At 49.9% G+C, this 13104-nt stretch overlaps 1 protein-coding gene across 1 annotated transcript; it reads left to right on the forward strand.

Annotated features, from left to right (window-relative positions):
* The first annotated feature begins 16 nt into the window (after window positions 1-16).
* On the forward strand, window positions 17-1683 carry TEX52 (testis expressed 52). Its single transcript, XM_059404956.1, has 2 exons — window positions 17-88; window positions 1129-1683. The coding sequence occupies exons 1-2, from the start codon at window positions 17-19 to the stop codon at window positions 1681-1683; spliced, it is 627 nt and encodes a 208-aa protein (XP_059260939.1).
* The last annotated feature ends 11421 nt before the right edge of the window (window positions 1684-13104 follow it).

The following is a 13104-nucleotide window of genomic DNA, read 5'->3' on the forward strand; positions in this document are numbered from 1 at the left end:
TGGCCCCACAAGAGGAATGGCCAGTAGCTCACAAAGACAACCCAGAGGGCAGAAAGATCCACCCCATGTCCAAAAACCTTTCTTGCAGGTAGGAGGTGGGGCCCCATCTCCACAGCCTCCACACCCTGCTTGGCTGAGGGCTGTGCCCTGGGGTGGGCCATACTTTCTTTTGGTCAGTTGATCTGGCCCAGAGCTCTCCTACCATCTTCTTCTCTTAGCCATATGGTATTGTGAACACAGAGCTCAGCCCAGAGAAAAGGAGATGCCTGGTTATCACATCTCCCAGCCCCACCTCCTGGGGTGGTCATGGAGAAATGACAGCGGAGTGGGCCCAAGAGACAGGTGAGTTTTGGGAATCAATAAAGTCCTAGGGTGGAAAGGAGGGAGAGGCATTTTGAGTAGTGCAGGTCGATGGCTCAAGTCCCAGCTCTGCCACTCACCAACCTGGCAACCTTGGGTGAGTTACTTACCCACATTGTGTCTTGCTTCTTGCCTCCTTGAAATGGGACAGTTAACGACACTTGCTCTAGGATCATGAGGGTTAATTGAGTTGTGGGTGTGTTTAGCACAGTGTCAGGGCACACCTGCTACTGTGTTCATTTCACGGGAGGTGGGACACAGGAAAGGGAAGGAACCAGCCTTCTAGATGTTTTCCATACATGCCTGTGTCTGGATGAGAAGTGAGGGATGCACCTACAACAGACAAGTAGCAGGACGAGTCTGGGAGAGAAGAGCCTCTGGGCTGCATTCTCTGGAGAAGGATTTCCCTTCTCCGTGTTGCTTGGTAAGGGGCATTTCCCCCTCACAGTTTCCTCAGGCCTGGTGTATCCTGTTAGGAGCACAAGTCCTGGGCAGGGGCTGGCAGGGTGGGAGCGGGCAGGCAGAGTGGAGAGGACGGGTAAGGTAAAGAGTGAAGGGCTGAGGAGAGAGGGTGGGAGGGAGAGCAGAAGATAAGAAACCCAGGGGACTCCTACAGAGCAGACAGAACTTCTGAGGCAGGGCAGAAATAAAGACCGTTTTTGGCCAGACCACCAGGCTCCTGATGAGAATCCGGCCTCTTGTCTCTGCGGCCGCTCCTGGGAGAGAGAAGCAGAGTAGTCCCCCAGACTCCCTTTTGTCTCTCCCTAGATGGCCCATGCCAGCGAGCCCCTCCTGCCCCCCCAAACGTGGGCTCAACGTGAGTTCCTCATCCCCAACAAGTCCTGGGAGTGTCCCGGCTTCACCCAGCAGGCCCAACACCGGCTGGCGCTGAGGCCGCCGCCCTGCACGGAAATCAAGTCTGAGGTGCGTCGCCGACTCATCTACCCCTGGAAGGACTCCCCACAGCACACGTGGGGCTTTCACACGTGGCTCGATGTGGGCCGTTTGCCTGCCACCTTTCCCACCAGGCCCGACAGGCCCTACGATAGCAACGTGTGGCGCTGGCTGACGGACTCCATGGCCCACGGCTGCCCCCCAGCAGAACCCCCCATCCCCCCACCCACCTGGATGGGCCAGAACAGCTTCCTGACCTTCATCCACTGTACTCCTATCTTCGTGGATGAGAACAGGAAGAACCAGGTGATTGTCAGGACGGTACAGGAATTGAGAGAGCTGGAGAGACTCAAGCTGAGGAGTGAAGTCAGGGCACCCCCACTGGACACCAAGGGCAACATCCTGCCCCCAAAGAAGTTCAAGAAGTAAGAGGAGCCCCTTCCTGGGCCGGGTGGGGAGGGTGGGCGGCGGTGAGAGTGGCCTCACCTAACCTACTCGTGTTCAGGTGACCCTCTCTCTCTCTGGTCCCTGTCTCTGATGTCTACCTCAGTACTCTAGCCCTCCCGCCTTTGATCATCCATTCTGAATGTAGCTGGAAGGTGTGGAGGCAAGGGAAGGACAGCTAGGGGAGGTTGCTTAGCCATTTCACTAGAATGCACTGAGTACACCTAGGTGCTTAACCCCTGTGAGGCCCTGGGGGTACAGACAAATATCATCCAGGGAACTTAGGAAAGGCAGATACCGACCCACAGGCTTGGAAAGGCAGATTACCACGCAAGCCCATGCATGCCACTTGTCCAAAGTGTGACAGAAACAGTGAGCCTTGTAAGAATATCAGTTACTAGTGGAAAGAGCTGAGAGCTGGCGTCAGAGTCTTGGACTGAAGTCCAGACTTGGCAACGTGTTTAGTTTTTCCAGCCCCAATTCCATCACTGATAAAATGGGGGCCGTAAACACCACATCTGCCTCGATGGGAGAAGATAAAATGGGTTAACGGAGCTAAGAAAGCACTACACAAAAAACAAGATGTTATTACAGAAATGCAGAGGAGGGAGGGGTTGCTGTGGGCTGGAGCGTCCCGGCAGGAAGGCTTTGTGCAGGTACCAGGAGAAGGCTGGACGGGCAGGAAGCCCTCAGAAAGGTACAAAGAAGGGCATGGAGGGTTGACTGGTCCGAGTGGAGACAGGAGTGTGGAAGGGGTTAATGGAGTGCCCGGCAGCCCCCCCCGCCCCGCTGCCCACCGTGGGAACTGGGAACTCAGCACCATTATCTCCTGTACAGAGTCCCCAAGGGGATAAGGCAGGAAAGGGGGCGGGGAATAAGGATAGAGTATCTCAAATTCCAATGCCAAGGGCATTAACAGAAGCAGTGAGGGGTTGGAGGGGAGGCTGTGGAGATTTTTAATCCTTTCAAAAAATGTCAACCATTTTGGCTTCTGTCCGCAGCCCTTGCGGGACGGACTGTTGATTGCTAGTATGTGCTAACTAACACTAGGACATACAAAGGTGCTGAGACTTAGATCACTCCCCGCAAAACTAACAATAAAAATAAATTTCAGTGAAATGACAGTGCCAGGTGTTGTAATAAGTTGAGCTATACTATTTATAACCTCCCACGACCCCGAATCGAAGCTATTACTAACAACCCCATTTTACAGATGGGCATCTGAAGCAGAAGTCACTTATCTCACCCAAATTCATACAGCTAGTAAAGTGGGGGAGCTGGGATTCAATCCTAGACAGCTCAGAGCCAGATCTGCATTCCCAACCACTTGCACTCTGGCCCGACTGGGGAATGGGACATGTTCACCGCTACTTCTGATGTGAGATAACGTTTCATAAAGACGGCGTAAGAGAAACACAGTTATCCACAAAGAGAGCTGAGTGCAATGCCAGGCATTCAGTGAGTGTGTGTGAGGACTTAGAAGCCACCCAGATCTAGGTAGCAATCTACTCAGCTCAATCCCAAACTTGCCACACCACCTTGACTTTCTCTGTGCCTCACTTTCCCCAGTATGTACTGGAGATGTACCTGGTACCTTGCAGGGTTGTTGGAAGATGCAAAGGCATGGTGTCTGGCATAGAGAGGGGGCTCAGTAAGTCGTGTCATTAGTCCATCATCCCCGTGAGAGGAGGATCCTTGTTTCCCTCTGTTTGCTGCTGGAGGCCCAGTCCCTGGAGCCAGGAAGGAAGGAGACCCAGGCAAGGTTTTGCTGTTCACGGAGGACATGGTCCTTGAGCTGAAACTTGAAGAATGTGTACAAGTTCACCAGGTGGAAACAAGACAGAATGGTGAGAGCAAGGGCCCATCCCGTCCTGTTGTTCCTTTTGAGCGGTTCTGTAAGGGGTTAAAATACATTTTAAAATGTCACTGGAGGGACGCCTGGGTGGCTCAGTTGGTTAAGCTGCTGCGTTCAGTTCAGGTCATGATCCCAGGTCATGATCCCAGGGTCCTGGAATCGAGTCCCACATCGGGCTCCTTGCTCAGGGGGGAGCTTACTTCTCTTTCTGCTTCTGCCTGCCATTTTGCCTGCTTATGCTCTCTCTCTCTGACAAATAAATAACATCTTTTAAAAAAATAAAATAAAATGTCACTAGATGTGCCTGGCTGGCTGGGTCAGTTAAATGGCCAATTCTGGGTTTCAGCTCTGTTGCGATCTCAGGGTCCTGGGCCAAGCCCCATGTCCAGCCGCCTGTCAGGCTCTGTGCTCAGCATGACATCTGGTTGTAGATTCTCTCTTCCTCTCTCTCTGCCCCTCTCCCTGTTCATGCTTTTTCTCTCTTACTCTCTCTCAAATAAATCTTAAAAAAAAAAAAGTCTCTAGATCAGCAAGAGGGCACATTTTGAGCGTGAGAGACCCAGAAAAGACTTCAGACAGGTCTAAGCTTTAAGACGCCCACAACATTGCTGAGAAATAGAACACTGATACATAAACCCAGTTGTTCTCAATTCTGATAGCACATTACAATCACCTGGGCCTCTTAAAGAAAACGTTGCGGTTGGAACCCCACCCATGAGATCCTAACTTACTTGGCCTGGGTGGAGGGGCAGCCTGAGCACAGGGATTTTAAAAAGCTCCCTGGGAGTAAGTCTAATGTGCAGCCAGGCCTGAGTATGTCTGCTATAAACCAAAGACAGCAAGCATCAGCTGGATGAGCTGCAAAGTATGTTGAAGCACAAGAAATTTGCCACCATTCAACCGCTGTTGTTTATTTTATTTTATTTTATTATTTTTTAAAGGTTTTATTTATTAATTTGACAGAGAGAAATCACAAGTAGTTGGAGAGGCAGGCAGAGAGAGAGAGATAGGGAAGCAGGCTCCCTACTGAGCAGAGAGCTTGATGCGGGACTCGATCCCAGGACCCTGAGATCATGACCTGAGCCGAAGGCAGCGGCTTAACCCACTGAGCCACCCAGGCGCCCCTATTTTATTTTACTTTTTAAAGATTTTATTTATTTGAGGAAGAGAGACAGAGAGAGCCCTAGCGGGAGCAGGGTGGGGAAAGAAGCAGACTCCCCGCTGAGCAGGGAGCCTGGTGCGGGACTCGATTCTAGGACCCTGAGATCATGACCTGAGCCTAAGGCAGACCCTTAGACTCAGTGGGGAATCTGCTTCTCCGTCGCTGCCTGCCGCTCTCTCTGCTTTATGCTCACCCTCTCCTCTCTGAAAAATAAATTTAAAAGAAGAGGAATAGGAGATTGACCATCTAAGCAACATAATTTCACCATCCTGACGCCAAACACTCACACGGTGTGCATGCTCTCTGGCATAGACCAATATCCAATAAGAAAGAGAGACAGGGGTGCCTGGGTGGCTCAGTGGGTTAAAGCCTCTGCCTTTGGCTCAGGTCATGATCCCAGGGTTCTGGGATCGAGCCCCACATTGGGCTCTCTGCTCAGCAGGGAGCCTGCTTCCTCCTCTCTCTGCCTGCCTCTCTGCCTACTTGTGATCTCTGCCTGTCAAATAAATAAATAAATAAAATCTTTAAAAAAAGAGAGAGAGAGAGAGAGAGAGAGAGAGAGAGACAGAGGGGATTCCCTCCCACCAGCTCACTCCCTAGCTTATGTTAGAGTAATAGAAAAATGTTAGCTAAACATGGCTTTATACCTCAGTCTCAAGATGTGCATGACAAATATACTTGCAGAACATAAACGCGTTATTTTCTTATGGCACTGACGTGAATGACGACAGTTGGTCAGCCTTTACCACTATCAGAATATACAGGTTCCCCCTACTTGGGGCACCTGGGTGGTTCAGTCAGTTAATGTCTGGCTCTCGGTTTTCATTCAGGTCATGATCTCGGGCTTGTGAGATCTGGCCCCACACTGGGTTTCACACCGAGCGCGGAGTCTGCTTGGGATCCTCTCCCTCTCCCTGTGACCCTCCCCTCGCTTGCACTCATTCTCACTCTCTCTCTAAAAAAAACAATAAAATAAAACAGCAGGATCCCAGTGATGATCCTTTCTTATTTTGAACAATATTAGTTTGGGACCTTGCTTGGTTGGCATTTCATCATTATCGTAATTTGAAATAATTCTGATTTTTTAAAAAGCCTACGGAATTTTTTTTTAAAGATTTTATTTATTTATCAGAGAGATAGAGGGAGAGAGCGAGCACAGGCAGACAGAATGGCAGGCAGAGGCAGAAGAAGAAGCAGGCTCCCTGCTGAGCAAGGATCCCAGGACACTGGGATCATGACCTGAGCCGAAGGCAGCTGCTCAACCAACTGAGCCACCCAGGCGTCCCCTATGGAATTTTTTTAAAGTCATCTCTACACCCAACATGAGGCTTGAATTTGCCACCCTGAGATCAAGAGTGGGGTGCTCTACTGACAGCCAGCCAGGTGCCCCAAGTCTATAGAACTTTTAAGCACTGTTTGGTGTTTAATACGATGGCTTTTCAAAAAATTTTCTTTTGAGAAGATCACGAAGAATTATAAATCGGGAGGGCTTACCTTTGTAGCATTGTGAACATAAGCGTTTATTAAGCTATGAGAAGAGCATCGTGTTTCCCTTCTTACTCCTCCCACCAGTGCCTGCCCCTCTTCTTTGACCTCTCTGTCCTCTGCACACCTCTTTCCCCCGACAGGTACCAGCACATCTCAGCTGGTGGAAGGTTTGAACCCCGACGCCTCCAGCTCCTGCCCAACCCACTTCCCAGTGATCTTGCCAGGGGCTGGCCCTGCCCGAACCCTCTGCCTCATTACCAGGAAAAAGCGCTAAAACTGGCCTTGCTGCCCAGTGCGCCCCTGAGCCAGGACCTTGTGAGGAGGTATCAAACGCTGATAGAGAACCGGATTGCCTTGCCCCTCTGTCATCTCTCCAAGGCACCACCTGATAAAACCAGGAAAGAAGCAAGGAAGACGAAGAGAAAACCCGGACAGATCTAAAGAGCCTCCAGCTGGGCGAGGACCGTGTGGGGCAACAGTGTCCTCTACCAGTGTACCTTCAGCAAGAAGCCTTTGGGGTGGTGGAGGACTGGTTCAGAGCCTCACCACCATCCCTCCAACTGCAAGCCACCTCTGTCCCCCAGGCTCGTGGAAACTCTACTGAAACCCTAAATTAATCTCTGTCTTCCTTGGAGGACTCTCTCATAGCAAAAGGGAGGATTGAGTCAGGTAGAGCAGGGACAGCAGAGGGAGATCAAGTTTTTAGGGACAGAATGAGGAGTGGGGAGGAAGAATTGTGTGTGTGTGTGTGTGTGTGTGTGTGTGTGTGTGCACACGTGCGTGCGTGTGCACTTGTTGGGGTGGGAAACGAGGCATAGTAAGCAACGTGGCTAAGAACTTACCTTGACTCCCATAACCCATTTGCAACATAACTGGGATTGTTCAGGGGTACAGGAAGCTTCTGAGGCAAAATAACCTCGATTCCCCACCTCCCTAGAACATAGGATGTCTGAACAAAGACCAGAAGCAACTCTGCCGGATTGTGGTTCCCACACAGGGTCTGGGAGTGGAGGTCAGGCCAAGGCTGGTGCTAGAAGGTGGAAAAGTCAGGGCTGAGGACGGCTGGCCAGCGCTCTGCGGAGGGATAGGAGGAGGGCAAAGTAGAGATTGAAAGTAAAATGGTGGTCACCTCAGAGCATGATGTAAGAGCCTTGGGCCTGCGTGGCAGGTGACCCCAGCTGGCCCAGCTTTGGTGGTGGGAGGTCAGAGATAAGGAGCCTGAAGTGCAGGAAGGCAAATCCTGTTGGTCAGAAAAGGGCTGCCCCCCAAGCTGGGGTGAAGATTTGGTGTGGGTGGCCCAGGAGAAGGGGCAGCAGGGAGGTGGCTGGAAGGGGAGAATGCGTGTGATGCAGGCCTCCGTGTGTCCCTGTCCGAGTTGGTGATCTTCTTCATTGTGATCACCCCGAGATCACCCCAAGTTGGTAATCTTCTTCACTGTGGCTTCTCCTGGGCTTCTGGCCACTGCCCTCTTGCCCACTTTTCTCCAGCCCCCTAGGTACCTGGGAGCTCAAACCCCACCAGGGGTTCTAGCCCTGGTTTGGCTGCTAACCAGCTATACAACCTTTGGGAAGGGCATCGGCTCTCTCTGCCTTTCAGCTTCCTCATCGGCGTGGTAGGAGCCACTAGGGTAGAAATGGGTGGAATAAAGAAAATAATGTAAGTGAAGTACCCGGGAAGTGTCTGGCTCAGCGTAGGCGCTCCGTAAATGAAGCCATCAGCCAGTAGTTATTCATAGACTACAGACAGTGGGGGTGGGGGGTGGGAGGGATATTATTCAGTCACAAAGAGGCAGGAAGGACTGACACGTGCTACGATATGGATGAACCTTGAAAATATAGCGTTGAGGGGTGCCTGGGTGGCTCCGTTGGCTAAGCATCTGCCTTCAGCTCAGGTCATGATCCCAGGATCCTTGGATCAAGCCCCACATTGGGCTCCCTGCTCAGCGGGGGGCCTGTGTCTCCCTCTGCCTGTGTCCCTCCCCACCCCTCCCCACCCTGCTCGCACCTGCTCTCTCTCACTCTCTCAAATAAATATTTTTTTCTTTAAATGACGCTGATTTTATTTCTATGAAACATCTAGAAAAGGCGAATCCATAGAGACAGTAGGTGGATTGGTGGTTGCCAGGTGCTGGGGGAGAGGCGAGCGGGGACTGACTGCTCAGTGAGTACAGGGTTTTCTTTTAGGGTGGGGGAAATATTTTCAAACTAGACAGAAGTGATTACATGACATCGTGAATGAACAAAATGCCACTGAACTGTATGCTTTAAAAATGGCAATTGTTTTGGGATGCCTGGGTGGCTCAGTTGGTTAGATGACTGCCTTCGGCTCAGGTCATGATCCTGGAGTCCCGGGATCGAGTCCCACATCGGGCTCCCAGCTCCACCGGGAGTCTGCTTCTCTCTCTGACCTTCTCCTCGCTCATGATCTCTCTCACTGTCTCTCTCTCAAATAAATAAATAAAAAATCTTAAAAAAAAAAAAAGCAATTGTTTTGTTATGCTCATTTGTTATGCTGTTATTTATTCTCAAAAACAATTACAGGGGCACCTGGGTGGCTCATTCGGTTAAGTATCTGCCTTCGGCTCAGGTGATGATCCCAGGGTTCTCCATGGGAGCCTGATTCTCCCTCTCTCTCTGCCTGCTGCTTCGCCTGCTTGTTTTCTCTCTCTCTCTGCTAAATAAATAAATATATGTTAAAAAATAATTACAGTAAATAACGTGTGATAGTTTTCAAATTTCCTTCTGGTTCCAAATCTATGGTTCTCTCTCTCTCTCTTTTTTAAGAGATTTTATTTATTTATTGGACAGAGCGAGCAAGTGAGGGAACACAAGCAGGGGGAGTGGGAGAGGGAGAACAGTCTTCCTGCTGAGCAGGGAGCCCCACAAGGGTCTCAATCCCAGGATCCTGGATCATGACCTGAGCCGAAGGCAGTCACCCAGTAGGGCTCAATAGCTGAGTCCTGACTACTCTTCAGTAGTCCTTCTCCTTAACACTTCTCTCCAGGATATGTGTAGGGACTAGGTGGGGACCAGAGCCCAGGGGGAAGGAGACTCACTTGAGTACTCCCGGGGAGTGACAGCTCTGGGAATGTGCCCATCCTTCCCACTGGGGGTTAAGAACCCTGGTGGAAATCAGGGGGTCCCTTTACCTAGGGTCCTAACAGGTCAGAACTGGGCGGGCCATGAGGACACAAGATGAACTGTGGCAGGGTTTATTTTTCAAAAATTGTATTTATTTGTCAGAGCACAAGCAGGGGGAGCTGCAGGGTTTAGATGGCAAACCAGGACCCATGGAGAAGGGGCTCGCTCCGGGCTACACAGCCAGGCATCCCCGCCCTCCTGGTAGTAGATATGTGGCACTGGACTCGGGGCTTGGGCTCAAGGGCTCGTGTTCCCGTCCTGCTTCTCTTCCATTATTCTATCTCCACAACTGACCTGCTGATGCCTGGGTTTTCTCACCTCCACTGTGAGAGGCCCGGGGGAAAGCTGGATGGTTAATATGAAGAGTTGGGAAATGGAAAAAAGGAGGCCACTGGGATTTTTCAGAGAATGTCTCCTCCCCTGCTGGCCTGGAAGCTACTGGAAGGCAGGAAGATAAGGGGAACTTACACAGACTCCTGCCTTGGCAGATCCAGACCCCTCCAGAAGCTGGTAGCCTCCCATCGGAAGGATTTCCACCCAGCCCACCACCTTTCTGCTCTGCTCTCTGGAGAGCAATCTCCTTCTTGCGGACTACAGCATCATCAGAGGTCTTCTGGTCCACAGGCCCGTCTGAGATGCAGAAGCAAGACCCCCAAAATTCCTGAGCTGCACTGGGGCGTGGAGACCTGAGGGACAGCGATGGTATCCAGACCCCCTCCTGGGCTTGGGGACTCTTCCACGGTGATCCCCAGCTCAGCCTGCTCGCACCCAAGAACACCACCTTCCCCACCCAGCCCCCATATACACTAGTGAGTATGGAGTTCTCGAAAGCCCTTGTTGGGGTGGAATGGAGGATTCCTCTCCCCTGGGCCTGCCTTAAAGATCTACTCTCTCACCACAACTTGCTGCTCCCTGAGGTGACAAATCAGACTTCCCTTCTTCCCCAGGCTCACTTCCTACCTTCCTTAGGACCCTCTGTCCTTTTCATTTTGACTTGTCGCTGACTCACTTGCTCCAAACCCTTCATCTTTTTGTTTCTCTTCCTTTTGCAAGCCCTCTCCTCCGTATACTGTTCACTGAACCACACACATTTACTTATTTACAACACAAACAGTTGCTTCTTCCAATTTATTATGATAATTCGTGGTTTCGGTGGCCATTCATAGAGTCCCCCCTCTCATGGTAATCTCAAGCGACAGTCTCCGAAGGTCTCAGGACAGAACCTCACACAGGCCTCCACGCTCTTGTATCTTGCCCTCATTCCAGGCCAAAGGTCAAGGTTTCGCCAGGTGGTTCCCCTTCGTCCACCACCATTCTGCCTGGATGTTCACTGAATGTGGACCCAAGCTATCATACATGGCTCCTGGTGAATAATCCATGACTTCTCTGGAGGTCATGGCCAGGGGAGCTGAGAGCCGGCCCAAAGCCTCGGGGAGGAGAGAGAGGAAAATGATGGAAAACGGAAGCAGGAAGGAAAGCAGGTAAACACAGGAGGGAGGAGGAGAAGTGCTGAGGCCAGAGGAAAGGCAAAGCAGAATTCTCTGAAGCATTGAGCATGGGTGGAGGCACAGGGCAGCCTTGTCAGATCCTTTGAGGGCATTTGTGGTATCCAGATTTTGACACGGAGCCCAGCAGGTGAGAGGAATTGGCAAATTGGAAAGGGGAATGAGTAGACCGGGGTCTGGAGTGAGCGCTCAGGGTGTTGGTCGGAGTCTGCCGTCAAGTTCAGGTGGGGAACTCAATGGGTTGTTCTAGGGTCTCATCACCTAGGTAGATGGGTTAATATTGGCATGTCTCCTCCTGCATCCACGGGAGTCCTGCTGACCCATTCGTTCAACTAATTTTGGGTAAGAAGAGAGAGAAAAGACAGGGAAAAAAAAAAAAGACCCACCTTCAGAAAGCCTAGGAGCTGGTGGGAAGGTGGACAAGTAAGTAAAAATAGTGTGAGAAATAATATCAGAGATAACCAGTCCAGCTGTAACATGGGAGCAAAGGGGAGAGGCATCTAGGAGTGTGCATATGTGCAAGCACACTTGTGTGTATTTGCACATACAGTTCCCAAATAACAACAAATATTTACTCAGCTCTCATTACGTGCTAGGCAATGTTTTGAGAACATTCCAAGAATCACCCCATTTAAATCTCACAACACTAGGAGATAGGTCCCACCAGAATCTCCACTTTAGAGAGGAGTAAACTGAGGCACAGGGAGCTCTTAACCAGTTTGCTATTCTGCCTCTCATTTAAATTTCACAGAAATTCTACAAATTACATGTCTTCCCATTTTCCCAGGAGAGGCAGTAGATTCTAAAACTTAAAACACGTCACTCAGAGTCACCCGCTAATGACCGAGTTGGAATACTTGACCAAGCTTTGTCTGAGTTCAAAACACCATGTTCCATCTTGTTTCAGAATTTTCTGTGCCTTGGTCTTACCATCCGTAAAATAGGAAAAGATCATCCAAGTGTCAAATAAAAAACGTTGCCATAGTCTGGTAATTTTTGGAGTAGAGGTAGGGTGATAAATTTCAAAATTGGCACAGACTTCCTGGGACCCTTGCCGGACAGGAGAATTCTAGAAAACAACTTCATTCCTGTGCTCAGCATATCTGACAGGGCCAGAGGAGAAGGCCCGAAATAGAACTGGCTGCCCTTCACCTTCCATGGGCTCAAGGGAGCTGTTTGTCTAGCTCTGAATAACCCATTCTATGAAGAATATTCTGGGAATTTCCTTATGTGGCAGTGCAATGTCTGGGTGATTCCACCGTGCCAAAGGAGCTCTCCTCCCCATCCCTGCCATCAGAGATGAGAATCGGCATTACTCAGCCCTGAAGAAAAAAGGTTAAAAAGAAGACTTGTATTTAGAGGCATGAAAGCTTATCGCAAGGATGGTGGGAATGGTGGGAACCAGTTCATGGCCATCTCCACTGAGGCTTGGACAGGGCTTCTGAATAACAGCTACAGGGCTTTAGAGTAGATATAAAGAAGAACTTCCTGAAATAGGCGAGAGCTGCTGACATTGATTATATCAGGTTCAAGGAAACAAGTTGTGAATCTATTTAGACCAGTGTCATCCAGTAGAAATGTAATAGGCCCGTATATGACTTTAAACTTGCTAGTTTTCCTATTAAAAAGGTAAAAAGTTGGGGTGCCTGGGTGGCTCAGTTGGTTGAACTTCTGACTCTTTGGTTCTGACAGGTTGTGATCTCAGGGTCATGCGATTGAGACCTGCTCGTGGCCCAAGATTGGCTCAGGGTCTTCTTGAAACTCTCTCTCTCCCTCTGCTTCTCCTCACCACCCTGAACTCTCACTCTCTTTCTCTCTCTCAAATAAAGAAATAAAAAAATTTAGAAATTTTTAAAAAATAAAACGTAAAAAAGTAAAAAACTGTGAAGTTCGTTTTTTAAAAAAAGATTTTATTGGTTTATTTGTCAGAGAGAGAGAGCACAAGCAGGGGGAGTGGCAGGCAGAGAGAGAGAGAAGCAGACTCCCCACTGAGCAAGAGCCTGATGCAGGGCTCGATCCCAGGATCCTGAGATCACTACCTGAGCTGAAGGCAGAGGCTTAACCCACTGAGCCACCCAGGTGGCCCCCAAATACCCATCTTTATGACATATTTTATTTAATAGAATAGATCCAAAATATTATCAACTTAAAATAATGTAAACTTTGTACAAAAAATGGAAGTATTTCACATCGTTTCTTGTATTGTTTTCAAACCCTGGTATACAGTTTACATGTACGACAGGGGTCTCTTTAGCC

The sequence above is a fragment of the Mustela nigripes genome, chromosome 6, assembly GCF_022355385.1.
Source record: "Mustela nigripes isolate SB6536 chromosome 6, MUSNIG.SB6536, whole genome shotgun sequence".
Lineage (NCBI taxonomy): Eukaryota > Metazoa > Chordata > Mammalia > Carnivora > Mustelidae > Mustela > Mustela nigripes.

Excerpts from the sequence above, each read along its gene's own strand:
- TEX52 (XM_059404956.1), top strand. The coding sequence starts at position 17 with ATGGCCAGTAGCTCACAAAGACAACCCAGAGGGCAGAAAGATCCACCC. Across the intron at positions 89-1,128 it reads TCCAAAAACCTTTCTTGCAG|ATGGCCCATGCCAGCGAGCC; the intron begins GTAGGAGGTGGG and ends GTCTCTCCCTAG.